We start from the raw sequence: 27,132 nt of genomic DNA, 5'->3' as shown, positions 1-27,132 counted from the left end.
TCACACATATGAAGTAACACATCAGTCTGTTAAATGGTTTTGAAGATTATTTATTTATTTTGAAATGCATTTGGTTTTTTTTCAATCTTATGTGGCTGCCTGACTGCGGCCTTCAAACCCGACAAACTGGGTAGTCGAACACACACACACACACACACACACACACACACACACACACACACACACACACACACACACACACACACACACACACACACACATATATATATAGTTACGGTCCGCGGATAAGGATGTTGTTTGCCGAGCGGATGGCACTGCGGCCGAACAGTTTTCCCCGACTAAACCCGATTCCCGAACGTTGGCCGGATCGAACCCCGCCGATATTCAATTTGGAAACCTCTAAAGCGACCGAATGTAAAGAGGAAGAAGAAGACGTACAGAAGAGTAATGGGATTTATTATTTACACACACAAGCAAAAGGAGCAGTCAAGGTTATATACAGGGAACATGGAAAAAGCAGGTGACACAGTGAAAATACTAGCTTATCTAAACTGGCTTAATTAATACCCCAAGACAGAACAAACGAAGACGACTCACACGGGGAATGATGATAGGAATGGCGGAGGTGGATGGCTTGGAGGGGGGAGGCCGGTCCACGGATACCGCAGCACGATCGGCGCGTTTGGCAGCCGCCGTTCCTTTTCGGTCCTGCTCAAAACGTCCGTCCAGGCCCCAAGCTGCTGTTGATGCAGCCGCGGTGGCTCAAGCTGCTCTCTTCAGGGATCCCTTACTCAACTCTCTTCTCGGTGATCTCTTCGCCGCAACTCTTGTCATGGACCTCTCTCACGGCTTCCGCGCGCGCTCTTTTATATCGCCGCGGGCAAATCAAGCCGCCGGCCTCCCGGACACGCCCATCGGTGAGCTCCTTTGGCCCTGATTGGTGGGCACAGCCCTCTGGCTCCGCCCTTGATGACGAGGTCCAGACCCGCCCTTCTTCCCCAACCTTGCCTCGTGGCCAATGGTGGTTGAAGAAAACCGCCCAAAATGCAGTTGGCCATTGAAATGAAATGAAAGGGGATCTACTCTTATTTCACTTGGTGCAATGGAGTATTTAAATTAATGTGAGACACAGCCTTACCCTAACACACATAATAAGGATATAAGCTACTGAACAAGGGTATTATAGTGTCCTTCAATGTATGCTTTATGGAATTAACTACCGGAACGCCCTTTGACCTTTATACAACAGACTGGAGGCAGGAAGGCGATATTTTACAACAATTTACTATACAATAAAAACACAATAAAAAAAACACAATCCTCATATCCACAACAATATATATAAAGTTTTGCATCAATCGAATAAGGTTTTTGTCCCCCGTCGCACCGCGGAGCGAAAGGGGGACTATGGTTTGTCCGTCCGTGCGTGCGTACGTAAGCGAAGGACCGCATTCGAATTTGGTGTGGGTGCAACCCACGTCAAAATCCAAGATGGCCGCCCCCATGTATGTCTGAACCTTGAGCTGAATATCTTGAAAAATAAACGAAGTACCAACTTCTAATCTGGTGTGTGGGTGTACCTAGGCATAAGGAAGAACGCTATTGAAAATTGGGTCGCCACGTCAAAATCCAAGATGGCCACCGTCATGTATGTCTGATCCTTGTGAGATGAATATCTTGAAAAATAAGCGAAGTACCAACTTCTAATCTGGTGTGTGGGTGTATCTAGGCATAAGGAAGAACGCTATTGAAAATTGGGTCGCCACGTCAAAATCCAAGATGGCCGCCGCCATGTATGTCTGAACCTTGTGAGATGAATATCTTGAAAAATAAGCGAAGCACCAACTTCTAATTTGGTGTGTGGGTGTATATCGCCATAAGGAAGAACGCGATTGTAAATTGGGTCGCCTCGTCAAAATCCAAGATGGCCGCCACCATATATATGTCTGAACCTTGTGAGCGAAATATCTTGAAAAATAAGCGAAGTACCAACTTCTAATCTGGTGTTTGGGTGTATCTAGGTGTTACGTGGTCCCCTCGGTGACTACCTGGTCTCGGTGACCCCCGGACCGTGAGAAGACCTTCGCCAGAAAGCAGTATTAAATAGATGCGCTTTCGCAACGCAATCCCTATGAATTCCACCCCAAGCGACACTGATGTTCAAGAATATATTTCCCAATGGTAATGATACCGTACAAGCAACAATACACAACCATCAACAATATTTCAATGACAATCAATTCCCTATGAGTAAGATGGCCATCTTATATACGTGTGTCCCGGTGAGTACTCACGACCCCTATTGGTCTCGGTCCCGCACAATGTCTCTGGGTCCCTCCTGACCAAGATGATAGTCGGCGTCGCCGCACTCGGGCGGTTGAACGAACCCCGGGTGGACGTCTCCACCGGGCCGGTATCGTACCAGGCCCCGCGGCTGCAGCCTCTCGGGGCTACGCCAAGCGGGTGCGGTAAAGCAAGCCACAAGCCCCACGCCCTTGCCAGGCGTGCTAGGCCCCAACCTGCGACTCGGACGCGTCTTTTTAAACGGGGCCGCGAACGGTACCAGACGCGGGGTCGATGCACGGCCCCACGTCAACTTGACGTCTCCACCGTGTGCCCCGGTGACTCCTCTCGCCAGACGGGCTTCGGAACGCCGCTTTGTCACGCAGCGCAAGGTCGCTCCACCTTTCGTCCGAGCGGGGCGAGGAACAAAAAGAATACCCGTCCTTTTTCCCTCGTGTCGTTTCCTCTTCCGTTTCCGGTCACTTCCGTTTCCGGCCACTGGTTCAGAAGGGCTCCTGACCCTCCAATCACAACAACCCTTAATATACTACACCCGGATAAGCAAAGATCTGAATATTAATTCACATAGATATGTAACACTCCCCCCCTTCAAGAAAGAAAGTTTGACCCCAGCGAAAACTTTCGTTGCCGGCCAACTTGGATAAATAAACCAGATAACTCAACCCCCAAATTACTCCCTCTGGACTAAACACCAGCAACGACATTGTCCCTGCCAAATCAAACTCCCTCTCATGACCCTCTGACTTTGACCGTCAGCTTCTTGTGAATGAAGGTTAAGGGGTTGATCAAAGATCCAAAGTTACGCAACTCGATAGCACTTTTTCCGGGAGGCCAAGCCGAGTATTCACTACATGGATGCCTTTAGGAACGTGAAGTTCACGGTTAGTCCGTGCAGGAAAGTTCTCTACATGGGCGCCTTGAGGAACGTGGAGTTCACGGTTAGTCCGTGCATGAAAGTTCCCTATATGGACGCCTTTAGGAACGGCGTTCACGGTTAATCCGTGTAGGAATCTTGGCTCAGCGGCTCCGCCGCATTCCGTGCTTCAACTTCTCAGAACTTCCCTAATAATTATGGTGGGACCCCTTGTCCCTGTAGTCCCACGAATAGCGGTCTCCTTCTCGGCCACTACTTTGCCAATCCTTCCTTCGGGAGCTGCCGTAACTCAGGGAGCCTCCATAATAATATTGATTGCAGCCACCACCAAAACTACCGCCCAGTTGTCCTCTCCTGTAGACCTCTCGACGCCTACGAAATGCCTTCCCTACTGTTATGGTCCGACCCTCCAAATCCTTGCCATTCCAATTCTTCTCTGCCTCTCTGGCGTCTCTGGTGCTGGCAAACGTGACAAAGCCGAACCCTCTGGACTGTTGCGTTTCCCAGTCTCTTACCAACCGCACGTCCACCAGTGGCCCATATCTGTTGAAGACAGAGGTCAGAACTTCTTCCTCTGTTTTGAAGTTCAGTCCCCCTACAAATAACTTGGCACTTTTGTCGCCATCCCGAGCTGGTGTGGTGTTATTTTCCCTGCTGGGCTCTTGACCAACCCTCAGGTTACCATAAACTTGACCCCCGGCCAAATCATTCCCGATAACCACAGATACACCCTCTACAGGAAGCGTGGTTTGTAAACCGACGGTGACCGGTCCTGACACCAAATCGGACTCCAAATGGATGACATGAAGGGGAGCACTAACACCGCCCCCAATCCCCTGTAAACGAACACTATCCCCCGTTGCCGTCTCCTCGGACCATGGCAAAATGCCTTCAAGCATTAAAGATTGATGTGCCCCTGTGTCCCTCAATATCCTAACCGGTTTCCGGTTAGTCGAGGCTCCATCCCGTGACACAAACCCCTCTGAAATAAATGGTTGGTAACCCTTTTGATGGCGATTTCTTACGCTAGCCATCGCATTCGGAGTGGTAATAGTCGGACTCCGCTCTGGGTTGTCCCTTTTCATGAGGTAACAACTGGACATCAAGTGTCCCGGTTTCTTGCAAAACGCGCAAGTAGGCCCGGAGGAAAAACTCGTGGTCTGCCTCGGGCCCCCTGAAAAATAAGTTGGTCTTGGGCCCACAGCCCTCTGACTTCGAACAGGTGGGGTATCCGCGTTGTCCCCCTCATCCTCTCGAGGCCGCCGCCATGTATTGTCGTTCTCCGCACCTGCTGTTCCCCACCTCCCCTGCGGAGATCTAGGCGAGGAGGTAGGTTCATGGACCCCTATTCGGTGGGTTAAGGCATAATCATCTGCCATGGTGGCTGCGTCCCACAACTTTGGTACTTTCTTTTCCTGCAGGTACACTTTGATGTCCTCGTGGACACACTGCTGGAATTCCTCCACCAGGATCAAGTCCCGCAATGTTTCGAAGTCTTTCCCGACTCCTTTTGACTCACACCACCGATCAAACATGTTTTCTTTCACTCTGGCAAACTCCACATGGGTCTCACTCTCCCTCTTCCTGGCATTCCTGAATTTTTGCCTGTAAGCTTCCGGAACCAACTCATAGGCCTTGAGGATGTGCTTCTTCAGTACCTCATAATCTGCACATTGGTCCATTGGTAGCGCCGCATAAATTTCCTGAGCTTTCCCCACCAGCACACTTTGCACGAGTATGGTCCATGCCTCCTCCGGCCAGTTTAATTGTCGAGCCACTTGGAAGCCACTTTTCCAAAGTGTGGAAAAAATTTTGCGACTTCTTTTTCACTGAACGGTGGAACCAGCCTCACATGTCTGCCCACATCCCAGGTTTTCTGGTTAGGTGTCGACCCCGTCAGCAAGGGTGGTGCCTCTCCCCGTTCTCTCATTAACTCCAGCTCCTTGAATTTGATTTCTTGCTGAAGCTCCATGTCACGTTCCTTTAATTCCCTTTCCGCTTTTCTCTCCTCTGCTTCGAGGTCCCTTGCAGCTCTCCTTTCCTCTGCTTGTTCCTTTTCTCTTCTTTCCTGGAGTTCTCTTTCCACTCTCCTTTCCTCGGTTCTTTCTTGTGCTGTTTTCTCTTCCAACCTTTCCTGGAGTTCTCGTTCCACTCTCCTTTCCTCTGCTTTTTTGTCTTCTAACCTTTCCTGGAGTTCTCGTTCCACTCTCCTTTCCTCTGCTTGTTTCTCTTCCCTCCTCTCTTCTGCTTTCCTTTCTTCTTCTGCTCTTTCCTTTTCTGCTTTCCTTTCTTCTTCTTTAATCCGTTCCTGGCTCCGTAATTGCAACTCCAGTTTCCGGAGCTCAACGTCTTCTGGTTCTTCGGGTAGCCACTCCCAGGCTAACTCGTCCCATGTTCCTAATCCCACCATAGATTGTATCACCGTGGCCTGCAATTCTGCCTTCCTCACATTAGTTCGGACCTCCAAGTTAAAATGTTTGGCCAATTTCAAGAGGTCCGACTTTAGCAACGCTCGGAACTGTGCCTCACTCGGGGTTACCCCAAAGTTCTGTGCCACAAACGCCATGGTGCCTATCGTTAACACCTGTTAACCTTCACCCAAGACTTTACCCCAATTTCTCAAAAAAAAAAATTACCAATTAATAATTAATTAATAATTTTTAATTAATAAAAAATTATTATTTTATTATTTTATCTATCTATAATTCCAGTAATCTCTGTGTGTTTGTTTGTACGTTTGTACGTTTGTACGTTTGTACGTTTGTTTGTTTGTCTGTGACCGCTGTTTCTCGACAACCACGGGTCCGATATACTTTAAACTTGCCAGGTATATTGCTGGGGACCCGAGGATGTGCCTTTTCAAGGTTTGAAATTAATCGGACAAGTACTTACCGAGCTATGGCGATTTAGCCGTTCGCCGTTCGCTTTGGCGTTGCGAATGGACCAAACCATTGCATGTAAATAGAGGGGGGGGTTCTGTGGTCGTTGCGAATGGACCAAACCATTCATGTAAATAGAGGGGGGGGGGGGGTTCTGTGGTCGTTACTGCCACGTGGTTTCAAAGTTTTTTTTTTGTTGTTGTTGTTTGCACGCATGTTTTTTTGCACCCACGTACGGGCACGCCCTAGGATGTTTACACACACACACCCCTACACAAAATTTTTTTTTTTTTTTTTTTTGGCAAGGAACGGGCACCCACGTACGGGCACGTCCGAGCTTATATATAGTACGGGCATGCCCTAGTACAATTTTAAATCCCGGACGTAGACCCAATTGCGAAACCGCAAATCGTAATCCCGGACGAGCCCCCAATTCTGTTACGTGGTCCCCTCGGTGACTACCTGGTCTCGGTGACCCCCGGACCGTGAGAGGACCTTCGCCAGAAAGCAGTATTAAATAGATGCGCTTTCGCAACGCAATCCCTATGAATTCCACCCCAAGCGACACTGATGTTCAAGAATATATTTCCCAATGGTAATGATACCGTACAAGCAACAATACACAACCATCAACAATATTTCAATGACAATCAATTCCCTATGAGTAAGATGGCCATCTTATATACGTGTGTCCCGGTGAGTACTCACGACCCCTATTGGTCTCGGTCCCGCACAATGTCTCTGGGTCCCTCCTGACCAAGATGATAGTCGGCGTCGCCGCACTCGGGCGGTTGAACGAACCCCGGGTGGACGTCTCCACCGGGCCGGTATCGTACCAGGCCCCGCGGCTGCAGCCTCTCGGGGCTACGCCAAGCGGGTGCGGTAAAGCAAGCCACAAGCCCCACGCCCTTGCCAGGCGTGCTAGGCCCCAACCTGCGACTCGGACGCGTCTTTTTAAACGGGGCCGCGAACGGTACCAGACGCGGGGTCGATGCACGGCCCCACGTCAACTTGACGTCTCCACCGTGTGCCCCGGTGACTCCTCTCGCCAGACGGGCTTCGGAACGCCGCTTTGTCACGCAGCGCAAGGTCGCTCCACCTTTCGTCCGAGCGGGGCGAGGAACAAAAAGAATACCCGTCCTTTTTCCCTCGTGTCGTTTCCTCTTCCGTTTCCGGTCACTTCCGTTTCCGGCCACTGGTTCAGAAGGGCTCCTGACCCTCCAATCACAACAACCCTTAATATACTACACCCGGATAAGCAAAGATCTGAATATTAATTCACATAGATATGTAACACTAGGCATAAGGAAGAACGCTATTGAAAATTGGGTCGCCACGTCAAAATCCAAGATGGCCGCCTCCATGTATGTCTGAACCTTGTGAGCGAAATATCATATCATTGCATGTTTTCTGCGTCTTCCACTTTGTCAACTCACATCACTTCCCCGACGGGGGACCGAGGCTTAACGCTTGTTTGTTGTTTTTTTAATCCAATATGGCTGCCAGACCACATGACTAATAATGTCTGTTATCATGCTATATGCCCCAATGGTATAATCAATCAAATATGTGAAGTTTGATATTGATCGGCTAAGGGGATTCACAGATAATTTAAAAAATATTTTCCTTCAATCCAATAGGGCTGCCACACCATGTGACCAATAATTTTAGTGATCAAACTTTAATCCCCATAGCTATTTGATGACATTCAAAGCTTTGTGTCGATCGGTTTGCTGGTTTCAAAGAAGATATTTAAAGCTTTTTGCTAAAATCCAATATGGCTATCAAACAATATCATTGATGATGTCATAGTTATCAAACTGTTCCACATGGGTAGTCGACCATACCTGTAAAGTTTCACATCTATATGTTCAGCTGTTTCGGAGTAGATTTTAAAAGATTTTCTTTTCAAAAAAAAATGGGCTGCCTGCCATACTACATCACTGATGTCAACAATTTAATTCTCTCAACCAATTTTTCATATTGATTCAATAAACCATCTGCTCTGAAATCAGCCAACATCACCGCTTTACATAAAAAAGGTGCAAAAACAGATCCTTGCAACTTCAGACCAATCAGCCTGCTCCCAATCATCAGCAAGGTCATGGAATCCATCATCGCTTCTGATATCCTATTCTCCAATGACTTGATCTCGGATCATCAATTTGGATTCAGACCAGGTCACTCTACTCTGGACATGCTGCTTCTGCTGTCTCAAGAATGGATGGAGGCCCTCAATGCCAAACCTGAAATCAGAGCCGTCTCCCTTGACATCTCCTGCCTTCGATATGGTCTGGCACCCCGCTCTGCTCGCCAAACTCCTCCTATGGTATCCATGGAAATCTCCACGCATGGCTTGCAGACTTCCTTTCCAGTCGCAATCAATGTGTGGCCCTGAATGGATTTGTCTAATCTCCCCTTCCTGTTCAGGCTGGAGTTCCTCAAGGCAGTGTTCTGGGCCCTGTGCTTTTTTTGGTATTCATCAATGATCTTTCCGACTTTGGAAAATCCCCTCTATATGTCTTTGCTGATGACTCCACTCTCTGCTGCTCCATATCTCAACCCTCAGATTGGCAGGCAGCAGCCTCTTCACTCTCTGCAGACCTGGACAAAATCACAAACTGGTCAAACAAGTGGAACATGTCTTTCAATCCTGACAAATCTCACACTCTCACTATGTCTCTCCGAAAACACCATCTGGGAAACCCTCCCATCTACTTTCTCAACAATCCTCTCCAAGAAGTTCTGTCACTCAAGCTTTTGGGTCTCACAATCTGCCATGATCTTTCCTGGAAAAACCACATTTCCAAGCTGGCCTCCAAAGCCAGTCGCCAACTGGGCATCCTCCGTTGTGTGAATTACTTCCTTGGCACACCTGAGCTCCTCACCACATACAAGGCTTTCATCCGTAGCTCAATGGAATACTGCTGTCCACTCTGGGCTGGTGCTCCTTCCTCACACGTAGCTCGCTTCACACTGTAGAAACCAAAGCTTTAGGATCATTGGTATCTCTCGCGATGAAGCTGATTGTGATGGCCTTTCACTCTCTCACTGCAGGCAGGTTGCTGGTCTTTTTGTCTTCTACCGACTCCTCTCTGGCCCAGCTCCCCCAGCTCTGTTTGTGCTGTGTCCCCCAAATATTTCTGTTTTGGATGCACAAGAACTGCTCTCACAACCCTCTTCTGGTGAAACTGCCAAAATCAAGACTCTCTGCTCACCTTCACTCTTTCATTCCTCTTTTCTCCCACCTCTGGAACAAACTCCCACACTCTTCAATCCCACTCCTCCCTCCAGGTCTTTAAAACAGTTGTTCACCACCATTTCATATCTTCCCCCATCCAAAACCTTGATCTTTTCTATACCCGTTAATACACCCCAAATCCACATCTTTCAATCCCCGACTTCATTCCTGAAATTCCTTGTAGTGTCAATTTGTTTTGTACTTTGTACCGTGTACCCCTTCCTCCCCCCCCCCCCCCCCACCCCACCCCAGCCCTCTCCCTTCGAACAGATCTCCCGATGTCCCTGTTCTTCTCTACTGTTGTGCTTGTGTGCTTCCCTTTCTCTCCTCGTCTTGTCTCCCACTCCCTTTATTGTTTTATGTGTCCGTTTATGTTTTTTGTGTTTCATGTGCTAATATGTATTTGATGTGCTAGCTCTTAAACGGGCTTCGATGTTGTATACAAAAAAAATAATTCAAAAAAAGGTGATCAAAAGCAGAAATGGAAAGAGATGTCTCGAAGAATAATATGTTGCAGTGTAGTCATTTGAATAAGAATAGGGAGAGACGGAGAGAGCCAGCCATTCACCAGATTCCATGAGCCGGCTAATTTTCCGCACAAGTTTCCTGCTGCACGTATGTTCGTCTTATCCCCAAACCAGCTTGCTGCACCAGTACGAGCCTGCTCCCACGAGCATGGACACAATTTCTCCCCACTACTTTATTCTGCCTCAACAAGGTTCACACATTTGAAACCCCATGTTTCCCAATCCATTATTTGTTGTTGCCAGACTTGCAGCAGTAGTTGCAAGTTAAGAGTACACGTTTGATGTTGTCTTGGCAGGGAACAATTGCAAATAGTGCCCCAGTCATCAATTCTAGTTCTCCCATGGCATACCAATTTGTTTTTATCATTATCATCAGCCTGTGATTATTACTCTTTATCAAATGACATGTGGACATTTTCGCTTCCTGCCATCAAACTATTAGAACAACAGGTAGCCCACCTTGGGAAAACATGTGATTTATTTATTTATCCTGCGCGTGGTTTTAAATTCTTCCATTCACCATTCAACTATCTGGGGTCATGCCTCAGATGTACAGGGCAATTGAGCAAAAACTAGCACTCCCTTGCACGTGACAATATACAAGTATTTTTACCTCTGCCACCAAAGATGGATGGAAGTTATGTTTTCACCCCTGTCTGTCTGTCTGTCTGTGAGCAAAATATCTCAAAGTCGTGGACGGATTCGGACGAAATTCGGCAGAAAGGTAGTGTATGTGACACGGACTAAATGATTAGATTTTGGTGAAGATCCGGATTCGGATCTGGATCCGGCTAGTGTAATTTATTTTAAGTGATTCTTCAACATTGAGAGATCGGGCTAAAAACCGATACATAGCACGATATCTGAAAAAGTTATGGATGGATTTGGACGAAACTTGGTGGACCGGTTGTGTGTGTGTGTGACAAGGACGAATCGATTTGACTTTGGTGAAGATCTGAATATGGATTCGGAAACGATAATTATTTAATTTCAAAGTGATTCTTCACCATTGAGATATCGGGTGAAAAGCGACATATAACATGATATTTAAACAAGAGCGAAAGTCTAACAGTGGCATAGCCGGGCTTGTAAAATATTATAAACCACAAACACACATGATTAGCTTTTTAAACAGTTGCTAATGCTGTTTATAACATTAAACAAATACATTTGGAGGAATCCAGACAGCCGTAGGTAAGTTTTACTTGCAGAACTAGGGGAAGATCTACTGTAATCTATATTATACCCCACAAGGGTTGGGTACGTACCGTTTTGTTGGAAGAGACATAACGCCGATGCTTTCGATATTTGATGGTCATTTTAACAATGTTTGTTTGTGTTTCACACTGAATGAAAAACGTAAAGTAGGGCATGGCGATTGTGATATATGACAGGTTCAACGATATGTTCGGCATGAATGGCATATAAATCAAAATGGCGGTGTGTGGAGAGTCATCCGCCGCACCACCATAATGACAATATAATAATCACATCACCCTGTCGTGTGACCAGATCCTCAGCTCTGATTGATATACGTTTAAGGGGACATACATACATACAGACGGAAGGACAAATACTGTTCTAGATGGCTTTGCCCTTTGGGCTACGCCGTAAAAAGTTGTAGATGAGTTATGACTAAACTTGGTGGATGAGTTGGTTAGGTGACAAGAGCAAGCCGAGTAAATTTTGGTCCAGATCCGGCCTATCATTGGGATACAAAACAAACTGTTCAGCCTGGCAGAGGTATGCACTCTACCGAGTGCCATTCTAGTTAACTGCTGTTGTGAAGTTAGGAGAGCGGTTTTGACATTGATGATGTCTTTCCTTTTGGCATTTTGTTCACATATCTCCCTACCCCCATTCACTCCCTTGTTTGTGCATTTTAACTTCACAGCAATGAACCAAAATGTTTAACCTGTAGAATAGCATTTTGAGGAATTATTCCAACTCTATTTGATCAATCAAGTGATGAACTACCGTCAAAATCAGCAAGCCTAGACAAGGCTGCAACATTGGCATCACATCACTACTTTGGCCCGTTGTGAAATCCAATATGGTTAGCCCCCCACCCCACCCCACCCCACAATGATCATCATATAAAAAGCACATTTCCCATTGCAAATGTATATACCAGGGGTTTGAAAATTGGAAGAAAGACCTCACACTTACACCAAGCAAGACCTCACACTTACGCCATGTTGGGAACTCATCCTGCCTGCAGTATTTGGCTTGGCTTGGCAGTGGATAAAAATAATAGGCACAGCCACATGTTTTTACCATGAGATGCTGGAAGCGAGACTGCACGCAAGCCTGTGGAGAAAGACCATTCAAATATTCGCAAATGCGACAGAGTTGATAAATACAGTACTTGCTAATAATGTTTAAGCAACAACTGACTGCAGATTTTATGGCACCAGTATGTAAGCGGTCTGTACTGCCTCCTGTTGGGATATTAAATCATCAATAATAACTTGCCTGAAATGTGTAACTCGAGTTGTAGATGTTCGTCACGTTCACGTCACTTCCGTCAACAGTGCAGTTCCCGTAAGGTTCAGGTAGCCGACTTACTTGTTTCTAAAATATATGCAGAGAAGCATTTCTGCAGAACTGTTCAAAATAAAATGAACATTCCCCCCAAACATTGTTCTTGGTGGTTCTTATTGCACATCTATCTTGTAAACTTTCTGAATTGAAGGGCAATTGCATAAATGCAAAGCAAGCTTTCATTAAACGTCTTGGTGATAATTTTCCAGATAAGCTTTTCCTCCAATATCCGTACTTCCACAATACTGCTTTCTGTTTGGGTACCAATATGTTTGGTTACCAAAGATGGTGCATCATCATCTATTCCCTCCTCTCTTGCCTCCTTAACCATACCCCCTTCCTTCCCCAAGTGCATGCTCACCATGTTCACAACAACAGTAGTCTCTGTGCCAGGCCGGATGTCTAAACCACCTTCCTCCAAGTAAGGTAAGAAGTTTTGTTGGTGGATGATAACATGTGCACCAGCCACAGTCGAAAGGAACGGGAGTCGGTTATGCTGATCTGTGTGCATGATCATGGAAAGGCCTGCAGGGTCCAGGCAAAGTGGCAGTGTGGGAGAAGTCGTGAGTACTGAAGATGCTGTATAATCAGCTTTTTCCTTCCCCAGCGCAACCTCACTATGTTCACAACAATGACAGAAACCTAGCATTCCATGATCACAGTCATTTTGAATGAACGTCACGGTTGCACCAGCATGATATTGTTATGTCGGGAGGGTAGAGCAATATATAGAGTCAGGTAGATCTGAATAGGTAACATGCTTCGTCTGTCGCGATAAGGAATCTGCCCTGTAATAAGTTCTGTGTGTGGGCGGTTTGTCGGTTAAGGAGTATACCTGTAAACATACCAGGATGTTCGTGTGCTTGGTAGTTGTAGGGATTAAAGATAACAGCCTTGTGTGTCACACCTGGTAATCAAACCTTTGTCCCTTATGGCAATGCACACCAACATAAACACTTAGATAGGCCCTTTAGTGCAACAGTAATTAAATCCCCTTCCCTTACAACGACTTTGGAAGAAGACAGGCAGGAAGCCAGATCGGGGCACCGCCGGGTGGCCGCCGTCAGCTGCACCACCAGCTAGGCCTTGCAACATCGCGTGGCACGAGCTATGACCACGCCACAGGGAACATGTGATTGGAGGGAAGGCGCTGGAAGGTTCAGTGGAAGGCACTGGTTGGTGGCGCGCCAAGGCTGACGTCACCGCCCAGGTTATAAAAGGGCGTGCCGGACGACATTTTCCCTCTTGCACGTCCCTCTCTTGCTCTTGCACGTCCCTCTTTGGCTCTTGCTCTTGCACGTCCCTCTTTGGCTCTTGCGCTGCACGTCTCTGGAGCTGTTGGTTCTCTCTGGCTTGTGGTCTCTTGTCTCTGCGCTTCCCTTCTTGGTCTTGGGAGGTCCCTGGTGGTCGTTGGTTCGCCATCTTCGTGGTGCTTGGAGCGGTGCTCGGTGCATCGGGAGCTTGGGTTGGTGCTGAGCGGGCGGGACCCCGTGGTGTGCAGCGGAGCGAGTCACATCGGGGCCTAGCGAAGCGTGCGAGGCGGACGGAGGGTTTCTCCGCACCGGAGCTTGGAGCCGCGTGGGGACAAGATGACGGACAGATAAGACCGCACACCACATACACACCATAACGAACGGTTATTTTCGTAATTTATTCCCTCGTCTCGTATCCAAAATCTGTCGTGTGGGGACGTCCCGATTAGGATATTTATTACCGGTGCGTGCTTTTCCTGTCACACCATCCTTGCTAATAAACCCTTTAATTATTTTCTGTATATAATATATATATCTGAACACAGTTTCCATGTGGTTGATTTAATAGGTAAGACTGCAGGGCTCTTGCGCCGCCTCCCTCCTCCCTCTACACTTTGGTGTAGCTTTTTGTTTTTGGAGTCCGCCATTGAGTTTTCGCCTCGAGGGCTAAGGCCTTCGCAATCGGCTTCCGTGACCGTCTGATTTTAATCAAAGGCGGCCACACGACAATATTGCCTCTATGGAACATCTCAATCAAATGCCGCAGGTAATATTCCGTATGTATCTGTTTACAGGATAATACAAGGTTGTGGTTTGCAAAAGCAGAGTTCCAGCTCCACATGCTTTCATTATGGTGAACTGATCATGGCATAGCATTAAAGAAGAAACCTGGCATATGAGAAACGTTTGAAGTTAAATAGCATTTTAACAGTTAAATAGTGGAAAGCAGGTTATGAGGAGGTTGGAGTAGTTGAAGTTGGTAATGCCATAATAATGTGGATAAAGGAGGGGAAAAGAGTTAAATATTCCTCCATTTTAACGAGGGCAGAAGGAGGTTGATTTCAGGGAGCACATATCTAAACGATATTAAATTCACATGATATGAAAAAGTTCTTTGCGTAACATTATTGAAGTCACATTTGACATTATGTGGAATTTCCATGGGTACCTGCTCGTACATTTATAATACTGAAAAGTGATACCACCAAGGCATGATACCACCAAACACATGCGTTTGCATGACACCGACCCCTGCCTCCATGAGTACTACATACGAGGAATATGTTCCACTTGTTTTTGGGGAGAGGGAAGAAAACCAACAAATGAAAGGAAACAAAATGTACTCCCGATGTGTTTCTCTATAAACCCACCGTGATTTCTGCCAGGTTTTGATGACTTCCAATTTGTATCCATTGATCGGCCATTGAGGGTGTAACAGTTCTCATATATTGGGTGATGAACATATTCGTATTCACTGAAACACACAGGGACATAATTGAGATGACAAGATTGGAGGAAGTTTGAATGCATTCCCTAGTCCATAAGATGATTCAACACGACAAGTTGTTACTGTGTACCTTTCCTGGCAGGGCACACCGTTGAACTCGCAAGAGAAGACTAAGTCCCAAATGGAGGAATTGGCCTTCCTGGAAGTTGTGGGTGCTTGAGCCATGAGATCCATGTAGTGGAGACGGTACCACTCCCGAAGCGTGTTCACGCCAGAAGAATATGTGTTGAGCAAGCAGTATCGGCCTGTGACGTCACACTGCCATGCCACTGTCCGTAAATCAAAGCTCCAAGTACATCCAGTCATTTTAAACTTTGTTTTTTCCTTTCGCCGTTTTAAGCAGTACATCTCATTTCAAAACAAGATTGGAACATGACAGGAAACTTCTTAGACACTCAAGTAAAGGGCAAATGCATGATATTACCAATTGCTGCACAAATGTTAGCATATTCATTTTTATAGGATTTTCATCTCCCCACCCCCATTTCCACCAACAAAATTAATCCTAAAAAGAAATCCCCATTAAAATACAATTGTACTCAGATTCAAGTACATAATCACGATGTACATTGTACAGGATGTTCAAAAAAGACCTGGACAACTTTCTTTTTCGTTCTGTGTAATTTCTGTACAAGGTATAGAAGGAAGTCAACCGGCACAAAGTGAGGAACTGGGGCTCTGAAACCTCACACGTGGTCATTGACCACATATGCAATGGTCCAAAGGTCAATGTGTGGTGTGGCCTACTCCATGACCGCTTGGAGGGTCAATTTTTGTTTGCAGAGGACACAATGACAACAGCAATTTACATGAACATGTTTGAAGGATATGCCTTCCCACAGATTGAAGACCTGCACTCTGATATAATTTTTCAACAGGACGGTGCTCCCCCTCATTGGGCCTTAGTCATTCGAGCCGTCCTGAATGAAATAAATTTAAGGTCGCTGGATTGGCTGAGACAGACAAACCGCTAGGCTCCTATGATCACCAGACATAACCCCCTCACCCCCCTTGATTTTTTTCCATGGGGGTTTGTCAAAGATGTTGTATATAACACCAAGGTGGGAAACATACAGGATCTTCGGTCTCGGGTCACAGTTGCATGCGCACTGGTGGATGCAAACGTGCTGAGCCAAACGCGTGAAGAACTCGTGTACAGTTTTAATGTCCTTTGCACGACAAAGGGAGCTCACTTTGAAGTGTATTGATTGTTTCCACATAACTTTGTGTTTCTGTATCAAATATACCAAAGGATATTGTTGTATCATTTGTGGTTCTAAATATATTAACAACCAAAAGTTGTGCAGATCTTTTTGGAACACCCTGTATTAGTCTCTGATTTTCAACAATCACTAATCATTGATGTGTTACTCTTTAATACTGTTCACGGCCTGTACAAGAAGATGGGACAATTCACCCTATTGCATTTTAAACCCATATTTGTCGTTCACTTCTACTTCCATCATTTTTTTTGAGCATAAACTCCAGTAAACCTGAAAGTGACTACAACAATCAGGATCGATAGTAGCGACAGAAAACTGGAAACGTACCACGGTGAACCCAAGCTCATCGTTGTCCAATTTGAGGTTAACATTGTTGAGCAGCTGTCCATTTTGACCAATTCCATTTCTGCCATTGCTTGCACTGTCCATCGTACTACTGTAGTTGTACAGCTTGTGCAGAACTTCTTCCGCAAGTCGATCCAATTCCTCGAGTGGACGTTTTTGTTCACTTTGACTGCCGGAACGAAAGGAATAGCTCAAACACACGAGTGGCTACATTTGGCGTTGAGGGAATGGGAAAAGAATCTCGAGTACTGTATCGCAGCAATCAAGTAGTGAGAGAGGAGTAAATGTGTACAGAGAGTGATTGTGTACACTTGTCAATATAAAGGAAAGCTACAACACTCAGCATTTAAGGGTAGCGCACGGCCAATTAAGCGCAAGTTAGCAACCATTGCACAGGCTTGATAGGTCTAACGGGCTCCTGCATTGAAGCTCTTTGAAAGATAACTCGTAAAATAATCCCCTTCAGTTCATCCCAAAGAAAAACTTCACTTAAAATGATTTTATTAACTGAAGGTTGACAAATGTGTGCTAACTGCAGTGGGAAGAAAAGCAATGGAAGAGTTCACTCCAATATCAGTGCTCCTCTGGCTTCCCATGGTGGTTAGTCCACCTATATCAACATGTTGTTCATAAAAACTGCCATTAAAACGGTCCTTGGCTTGGCAAAAATCGTGTATTCTGCTCTCTAGGCTTCTTAACTTAGCAATCAGTCATGGTTGTGTGAGCCATTGACAGCCAAATCTTGGAAATAATCAGTCCTTTATCTGGAATAAAGCGATAAGAATTCTGACAAGATGCACAAACCATCCTTACAAGTTACCGTGCCCAAAAAGTGTCAACCTACCGGTACAAATTAACGTTGCATATGGTGACAGCAGGAAAGGTGCTTTGTTGGAAGGTCACACTGACGGAGACCTTGATCATGTAGCTGTAATACGCTCTGAGTACCGAGCCACAGGTTACATAAAACAAGACGATGCTGCCGATGAAGAGCAAGGCCCAGAAAACAGTCTTTAACTTGTTATGCTTTGAAGCCACAAGGCGTATAGTGCCGTGGACAGTCGTGTTGTCACAGAAGAACTGGAACATCTCGCCATAAGATTCATAGAAATCCCACAAGCGGCCTTTGTAGAACTGAAATACATTGTGGGTTTTCTCAGACGTCACTCCTCTCTCTTCTACCCCATCCATGGCTGGAATAAAAGTGTTCTCAATTTTAGCACATTGATCATTTGCAGGATATCGTTTACACAAATAGTCGTGAATAACAGCTTATGAACGAATTCAAATTATTTATTAGGATGGAGGACTAATTCTACATATTAAAATATTGCATGCCATCTTTCTAACCTCCCTCCTGCCCCCTCCACCCCCCAACAAGATAACATTTTCAAATTCGTTTTAATGAAGAAAAGTGTGGCAGATGCTACCACCGCTCCACCGCTGGTATTTGGGGATTTAAAAAAAGTTTCTGCAGATGGATTCCTGCAAGAGGAAAGTTACTTTTATCTGTTTTTATGCTTCTGCTGACGAAGTCACCGGAGGCATTACGTTTATGGGTTGTGTGTCAGGCTGTCCGTGATAGGTTTTCGTTACAGCGATAACTTGATAACTTAAGAATGGCTGAACAGAACAAATTCAAACTTGGTACAGGCATGTATGATGTAAAGATAAACTGATTAGATAGTGGGGTCAAAATGTCAGAGGTTGCATTAAGTAAACCTATCTCCCTCCTCCAAATCCTGGTGGCACCTGGTCAAATCTGTTTCTGGTGTTTGTTCCCCCTCCATCCACTCCCTTACCTCAAACGACTATACAGCTGACTGCAGGTGAAAAAGCTGAAGGCCTAAACTCTGTGTTTGCCTCAAAATCTTGTGTTCCAAACCCGTCTCTCTCTCTGTACCCACCTTACCCAGTCGTACACAGCTCCTCCTGGACTCTGTGTCCTTCTCTCCCAATAAGGTGGAGAAGTTTCTGTCAAATCTTGACTCTGATTCTGCAACTGGACCAGACAGCATCAGGCCACGAGTCCTAAAATCCTGCTCTGCCGCTCTTTCACACCCTCTCTCTGCTCTCTTCACGCTCTCTTTTGCTCAAGGCCATCTGCCATCAGTTTGGAAATCAGTCAACATTACCGCTTCACACATATATGTGCAAAAACAGATAACTGTAACGACAGACCAAACAGCACGCTTCCAATTATGAGCAAAGTCATGGAATCCATCATTGCTTTGGATATCAAATCCTTCCTCTTCTTCAATGGCTTGATCTCTCATCATCAATTTGGATTCAGACCAGGTCATTCTACTCTGGACATGCTGCTTCTGCTGTCTCAATGGATGGAGGTCCTCAATGCCAAACAGGAAATCAGAGCCGTCTTCCTTAACATATCTAGTGTCTTCAATATGGTCTGGCACCCAGCTCTGCTCACCAAACTCTCCTCCTTTGGTATCCATGGAAATCTCCACTCATGGCTTGTGGACTTCCTCACCAGTCATAATCAACGTGTGGCCCTGAATGGAATGCTGTCATCTCCCCTTCCTGTTCAGCCTGGAGTTCCTCAAATCGGTGTTCTGGGCCCTGTGCTTTTTCTGGGCTTCATCAATGATCTCTCTGACTCCCTGGGAAATCCTCTCTATCTCTTTGCTGACGACTCTACTCTCTGCCGCTCCATACCTCATCTATCAGATCGGCAGTCTGCAGCCTCCTCACTCTCTGCATACCTGGACAAATCACAAACTGGTCAAACAAGTGGAACATGTTTTTCAATCCTGACAAATCTCACACTCTCACTTTGTCTCTCTGAAAAAAACCATCTGGAAAACCCTCCCATCTACTTTCTCAACAATCCTCTCCAAGAAGTTCTGTTGCTCAAGCTTTTGGATCTCACTATCTGCCATGATCTTTACTGGCAAAACCACTTTTCCAAGCTGGCCTCCAAAGCCAGTTGCACGACTGGGCATCCTTCGTTGTGCAAAGTTCTTCCTTGGCACCTCTGAGCTCCTCACCACATACAAAGCTTTTATCCGCTGCTTGATGGAGTACTGCTCTCCCCTCTGGGCTGGTGCTCCTGCCTCCCACCTTGCTCGGCTTCACGCTGTAGAAACCAAAGCTTTCAGAATCATTGGTATCTCCCGTGATGAAGCCGATTCTGAGGGCCTTTCACTTGCTCACTGCAGGCAGGTTGGTGGTCTTTCTGTCTTCTACCGTCTCCTCTCCGGCCTAGCTCCCCCAGCTCTGTCTGTGCTCTGTCCCCCAAATATTCCTGCAGGACGCACAAGATCTGCCAGCAACCCTCTTCTGGTGAAACTGCCAAAATCAATACTCTTTGCTCACCTTCTCTTTCATTCCTCTTTTCTCCTGCCTCTGGAACAAACTCCCTCACTCTCTTCAATCACACTCCTTCCTCCAAGTCTTTAAAACAACTGTTCACCACCATCTCTTATCTTCCCCCATCCAAAACCTTGATCTTTTCTACCCCCGTTAATTCACCCCACATCCACCTTTTTTAAATACCGACTTCTTTCCTGGAAGTCCTACAAGTGTCCATTTGTTTTATACCTCTTCCACCCCCTGCCCTCCCACATATCTCCCAATGTCACTGTTCTCTACTGTTGTTGTACTTGTGCTTCCCTCTCTCTCCCCATCTTGTCTCCCGCTCCCTTTATTATATGTTTTATGTGTCCGTTTATGTTTTTTGTGATTAATGTTAGCTCTTACACGAGCTTCGATCTTGTATACGAAAAAATGATGATAAATTTCTGTTTCTGGGCCAACTTGTTAACCAGTCATGGGATTTAGACCAAACTTGCTATAATAATTTATTATAATGCAAAAATGTAATGATTAGATTTTGGCATCGAGAGATCAAAGGTCAGAGGTCATGTCCGGTGAAAATGTGATACTTGAGAACAGCTGAAGGGATTTAAAGCGATTTTGGTACAAGTATCTATCATTATGTAAAGATGAACTGATGGTATTTTGAGGTCAGAGGTTATGTTGGGTAAAATCCTCTTACCAGAATAACTTGTGAACCAGGAATGGGATTTTGACCAAACTTGATACAAGTGTATATTATGATGCAAAGATGAACCGATTTGATCTTTGCATCAATAGCTCAAAAGTCAGAGTCAGGGTAAAATGTTATTGAAATGGGGATTTGAACTAAACTAAATGGACATACCATGATACATATGTACAGATTAGATTTTGACGTAAAATGGAATTGAGGTTTTAGGTCAAAGCTAGAGTAAGCAAAGACATAATGTGTCTGCTTACTCTGGTTGACATACAGTCATGTGAAAAAGTAAGTACACCCCATGTAAAGTTTTGACTTTTTCAACATATTTCAACATACAGCTATTTGATCCTCATTTCAACAATATTGAGAGATAAAGGTGATATAATAATACAAATATCATGAAACATTTACATTTTGTCGTCCATTGTATAATTTAAAGAAACATAAATGCAAATTTCGCATGTGGAAAAAGTAAGTACACCCTTGGCTCTAATAGGTGGTATTGACCCCTTTGGCACAAACAACCTCAAGTAGGCATTTCTTATAACTGTCTACCAGTCTCTCACATCGACTGGGAGAAATTTTTGCCCACTCCTCCATGCAGAATTATTTCAGCTGTGCGATGTTTGAGGGGTTTCTTGCATGCACAGCTCATTTCAAATCCCCCCATCTCAATGGGATGTAGATCCGGGCTTTGACTTGGCCATTCCAGAACCCGACATTTCTTTCTTTTCAGCCATTCCTTGGTGGATTTATTGGTATGTTTAGGGTCATTGTCATGTTGCAAGGTCCACCTTCGGTTGAGCTTCAGCTTTCTGACAGATGGCCTCATATTATCCTCAAGCACCCTCTGGTACAATGAATAATTCATAGTGGATTATATGATGGTAAGCTGCCCAGGCCCTGATGCAGCAAAGCTGCCCCAAACCATAATATTTCCACCACCATGCTTTACAGTTGGTATCAGGTTCTTGTGGTCAAATGCTGTCTTTGTTTTTCGCCAAACATGTCTTCTGGTACTGTGGCCAAATAGCTCTACCTTTGACTCATCTGTCCAGAGCACATTGTTCCAGAAGTGCTGGTCTTTGCCTCGGTGTTCATTGGCAAACTTAAATCTTGCCCTGATGTTCTTTCTGGACAGCAAAGGTTTCCTCCTGACACACCTCCCATGTAGATCAAATTTGTTCAGCCTCTTTCTAATGGTAGACTCGTGCACTTTGACATCAACAGTGGCAAGAGCTACCTGTAGATCCCGTGATGACATTCTGGGGTTCTTGGAGACTTATTTCAGCATCTTGCGGTCTGCTCTCGGGCTGAACTTGCTGGGGCGGCCTGGCCTGAACAAGTTGGCAGTTGTTTGGAATCTCCTCCACTTGTAGATGATCTTCCAGACAGTCGAATGACTAATTTCAAATTGTTTGGAGATCTTTTTAAATCCCTTCCCAGACTCTTAGGCATCTATAACTTTCTTTCTGAAGGCCTCAGAGAGCTTTTTTGATCTAGGCATGGTGACGCCGCACACTTCAACAACAAAGAGCAAACCAAACTAAATGTCTGAGGTTTAAATAACACAGGTTCCTCCAAGATCCTCTCTAACGATGTTCTAATCATTTGCACCTGAGCTGGTGCACCTGATTCTAATTTTAGGTATTTGAAGTAGTGATAAATGTGGGGGTGTACTTACTTTTTCCACATGCGAAATTTGCATTGATGTTTATTTAAATTATACAATGGAGTACTAAATGTAAATGTTTCATGATATTTGTTATATTATATCACCTTTATCTATCAATATTGTTGAAATGAAGATCAAATAGCTGTATGTTGAAATATGTTGAAAAAGTCAAAACTTTACATGGGGTGTACTTACTTTTTCATGTGACTGTATGCATAATCTGTCTACGTCGCAGTGTCACATAATTTCTAGTTTCTTTGGCACTGATGGTGTCCTGCACAGACATGTACTTGAATACCATTACTATGACCAATACTACTACGATAAGAAGAAGAAGAAAAGAAGAAGCAGCAGCTCGGATTATGACGGCAGATTGGTGAAAATCTTGGATATAGAAATCTAGGTACGGATGAGCGAAATGACAGACTGATTGAAGATTAAAGGTGAATAGGGAGAGAAAGACCTCACATGTGAATGGCAGAAAGTGGAGGGGGGAGTCAGCAAGACTAAGGGTATGAGTGGGGATGGGAGAAAACACTAGGTGATGACATGACGGGCAACAATCTTGAAAGATTGCATGGAAGGGTATGAAACACAAAGTACCTTGGCCCAAGTTATGAAACTTGCGACTACGAGAATAACTGAAGGTGAAGAAAATGTTTTTTTCTGTTGAGTGCAGAACCCCAAAAAATTTCACTCTCAACAAGGTGTCCTTCGCTCCCAGGAAAAAGTCTTCAGTCTAGGTGGCTGGAGGAAGGGACGTCAAAACAACAATAGCATGCAACAGCTGTGTAATCGTGAGACAAAAAAAAACGAATCCATGGACATATTGCTGCCCATATTACTTGTTGATATGTGGGTAAATCATAGATCTTGGCCGTCATTGAAAACATTGGTTGACAAATACCATGCACAAAATTGGTGGTACACCACTCACCACCACAAGTATAAACCTTCAGCACACCACATCCAGCACATCATTTTGGAAAAGAATCCATAGGAAGCTTCTTTTTTTTTTTTTTTCCTTTTTTTACAACAATGAAGGAAAAAACACTCCCCAAGTTGGGGGAGTGGGTTATTTTTAGGTAAATCAAGGGTGAAAGTAGAGCAGACCAGACATAAACTTTGTGTTGATCAAAGCTCATGCAATTTCTCTATTTTATCAGTGATGTAATGTATAGGCAAATTAGAAAAACTTGGAGAGGATGAAGGTGATGGTAAGGAATAAATGGGAGGGTGATTGATTGTTTCGGAAGCATTTCCGGAGAGCTGGGTAACGTGTAAAACATTTCCCAAAAGCTTGCAAGGATGAATGAAACAATAATGGCCAATATACTAGATGTGTGGAAATATACTAGGTGGAAAGAACTGGGAAGTGGCCCTGTGCTGTGTGTAGGAAGGGTGTCGGAGTGAACTCCATTCAATGTACAATGTGCGCTGAGTGGGTTCATCAAAAATGTAGTGGTCTGAGAGGGTCATTACCCAGTGTGGCAGCTACATTCAAGTGTAAGGTGTGCACAGAGGGAGCTGCAGATGGAGGAGATGTTGAGTTGGATCTTGGAGACGGTGTGAAGCTGGAAGGTGTGAAAACATTTTGCTACCTCGGAGACATGCTGAATGGAGAAGGTGGATCAGACTCGGCAACGGTTGCTCGAGTGAGATGTGCATGGAAGAAGTTTCGGGAACTGAGTGGTGTGCTGATGATGAGGGGAGTGTCGTTGAAGCTGAAGGGAAAGGTGTATGCTGCATCTGTGAGAAGTGTTATGATTTATGGGAGAGAGACATGGGTAATGAACGTAGAGCAGCAACAAAGGTTGGAAAGGGTGGAAATGCGAATGGTTCGACGGATGTGCGGAGTATCTTTGAGAGAGAGGAAGACAAATGATGAATTGCGAAAGCTGATGGGAATAGAGCCTGTGATTGATGCTGTGAAGAGGAACAGGTTGAGATGGTTTGGTCATGTGTTGAGGAAGGATGAAAGTGACTGGTTGAGAAGAGTGATGGAAATGAATGTAGAAGGAAGCAGAGGACGGGGAAGACCGAGAAAGACTTGGTTAAAGCTGGTGGAAGAAGAAATGCGGGCAAGGGGGTTAACAAGGAGAGATGCAGAAAATAGGGCAAAATGGAGAAGATTGTCATGGGGACCGCAAGGCTAACCCCCGCTCTAGCAGGGAAAATGGCCTTAAAATGCATGTTGTTGTGTACTAGATGCCATGAGTAAAAAGATGGAATATTTTACATTCCCAATGTTTACGCACATAATTATGCTGATGGTTTGAAAGTTCAAAATAAGAGTATGTTACAAAAGAAACGTGCTTGCTCTTTCTTCCCTTCCCACAGCCACTTCCTCCCCTCGAGTGAATTTTTAAAATTCCTTACTCCTTGGAAATCAATTTCTTTATATTGCTAAACAGATGAATCGAATTCCATGTCACAGCTGAACATTACTTCAAATAGACCACAATAACCAGGCCTGTAATTGGGCTGGAAGGATAGCCTGGAGGTATGCATGCATCTGAGCTGTCTAGCCTGGGTACGAATCTCGACCCAGCTATCAACCGCCACCCTGGTGCTTCACAAGCAGGGCGAGGATTTAATGAGTTTGAAGTCCCTCGGATCGAAGTTAAGCTGGGCGTCCTGTCTGTCAGTACTGGTGAACTGTGCACGTTAAAAGTTATTGCCGGCAACCTGAACAAAATGCAAATTCCTGCCACCTTCAGTCGAACATCAGACCTGGCCAACCAGTTCATGAAAGACTTGTGCCAAAAACGTTTCCTGGCCAAACAACCTCTCATGGTGGGATTAATTAGGTTCTTTAGTTTTCTTTTTAACTTGAACATTGTTTTGAGAGAATGTGAGGATGTTGTGCTGTTTTAATATATATATATATATATATATATATAGAAAAGTTTTTCCTCCATAATTACAGTTCAAACGTTGCATCTCAGAGTCGACCAGAAAATCACAATGCAGAATTTATATAATGTAGAAATATTTTTCACCAAAATCGAATAGATTCTTTCTTGTCACACACACAACCGGCCCAACAAGTTTCGTCCAAATCCGTCCACAACTTTTTGAGATATCCTGCAAATCCGTCCTTTTAAAGATTTTTGGCCCTATCTCCCAATGGAGAAGAATCACTTTAAAATTCTACTAGCCGGATCCGAATCCGATTCTTCACCAAAATCTCGTCATTTCGTCCTTGTCACATACATTATCTTCTGCCAAATTTCGTCCGAATCCGTCCACAACTTTTTGAGATAACCTGTTCACAAACAGACAGACAGGGGTGAAAACATAACGTCCATCCACCTTTCGTGGCGAGGGTAATAAAAATATTGTCCTTCATGTGGAAAAAAGTTTTTTTTTCAAAAAGATTATATATATAATATATTGAAAATAATAATAATGAAAACATTTTTTGGGGGAAAATCAACGTCTATCCAAATGGATCAGCTTTCGAAAGAAAACACTGTCATTTGGTATGATTTAAAGAGGATGCTACTCCGGTTTTATTTTTGCTTATAAATAAGATTTCTCCACCAGGAGTAAGTTATGTTTCCGAAACTGCCGTACTATCGAGAAAAAGGGAAACTATTATTATTTCAAATGAAGCCTGTGGCTGCTGGTTGCATCATTTTTCTGGGAGCGTTGCTGTGCTGCTGATGCAGTCACCTGGTACTCATTTTTCTGACCTCGGAAAAACGACAGGTCGAGTCGACCCACCTGGTGTTATTTAACGGCTTGAGGTGCTCAAACTCAAGACCGTGAGATCTTAAGACGGCCGGCTTAACCGTTAAGTCAACACCAGGTTTAAAAGGGACATCGACTCATATCATGGCAATCACAAATTTGCCTTTTCAGACGCAAGAGTGGAAACTCATCATTGTGAAAAATAAGCTCAGGGTTTCTTTGGAAATTTTATACGAAGGAACAATGAACATTACAAATCATTCTTCGACAACAACGTCCCCTCAAACAAATCTATCCAATGTTAAATTGTTTAGACGATCCAAGATGAAGGATAAAAATGCTGCCTCTGATATGGGACAACAGCTTCATGGAGACAATATCACACATTTTTGTTATTATAGGTTACCTTTCCTTCCCTGATGTAACATTGTCCCAAGCCGTGGCTGCTGCTGTGCGGTTGGAATGACAAAGACATAAAGTAGTCGCTGCTAAGGGCTGGCCGCAGCTATTCCGACCGGTACTGACATCAAGACAGTCCTGGATGAGTGTGAGAGAGATGGGAGGAAGGTGAGGATGACAGGTAGGTTAGATGGGAGGTGGAAGGGCGGTACGAGGGGGGGTTTGAGGGTGCGCTGGGTGGAGATGTGAGAAAATTCCAACAAGTCCCCAAGTCATTGATAAAATGATCGCAAGATCAGATAGGGGAGTTCCGAGTTCACAAAGCACATTTACGAGCCATAAACGTATTTTAAACATTTGAGAAAAACAACAACGTTTTAAAATAATCATCAGGTGTGGAGCCCAACATCAGCGGATAACAAATGTATGTGCAGATCAATAGCAATCGATTATTAAAATAATTGGTTTAATAAATCAATCAAGATGCTTTATATTACCGAGTTGACATAACCAAGAAGAATCAAGTGTGTCGGATATACCTAACGATTCGCCGTTAAAGGGTGGGGCGGGTCACGTGGGTCCAGATGCACGATACGTGGAAGAAAATTTCAAAGAGAAACCGGAAACCGACCAAAATCACAAACATGCGCACACACAAGGTACACCTACCCGCAGTACCGTAT

The 27,132-nt window shown here is 44.8% G+C and overlaps 1 protein-coding gene across 1 annotated transcript in view; it reads right to left on the bottom strand.

Annotated features, from left to right (window-relative positions):
* Positions 1-26,584, bottom strand: part of LOC137429090 (epithelial sodium channel subunit alpha) — a 49,829-nt gene extending 23,245 nt beyond the window's left edge. The window contains exons 1-9 of the mRNA XM_068119108.2: positions 26,457-26,584; positions 22,958-23,101; positions 17,503-17,851; positions 16,641-16,827; positions 15,161-15,438; positions 14,954-15,057; positions 12,692-12,855; positions 12,262-12,360; positions 11,979-12,096 (exon numbers count right to left, since the gene is read on the bottom strand). Of these exons, the coding sequence (XP_067975209.2) occupies positions 11,979-12,096; positions 12,262-12,360; positions 12,692-12,855; positions 14,954-15,057; positions 15,161-15,438; positions 16,641-16,827; positions 17,503-17,849 (1,297 nt within the window). The 5' untranslated portion in view covers positions 17,850-17,851; positions 22,958-23,101; positions 26,457-26,584. The remainder of the gene's footprint in view (positions 1-11,978; positions 12,097-12,261; positions 12,361-12,691; positions 12,856-14,953; positions 15,058-15,160; positions 15,439-16,640; positions 16,828-17,502; positions 17,852-22,957; positions 23,102-26,456) is intronic.
* Positions 26,585-27,132: the final 548 nt, after the last annotated feature.

Source organism: Myxine glutinosa, chromosome 6 (assembly GCF_964187855.1).
Source record: "Myxine glutinosa chromosome 6, kmMyxGlut1.1, whole genome shotgun sequence".
Classification (NCBI taxonomy): Eukaryota; Metazoa; Chordata; class Myxini; order Myxiniformes; family Myxinidae; genus Myxine; species Myxine glutinosa.
Note: the sequence above shows the minus strand (reverse complement) of the source record. Positions and strands in the feature narration are given on the sequence as shown.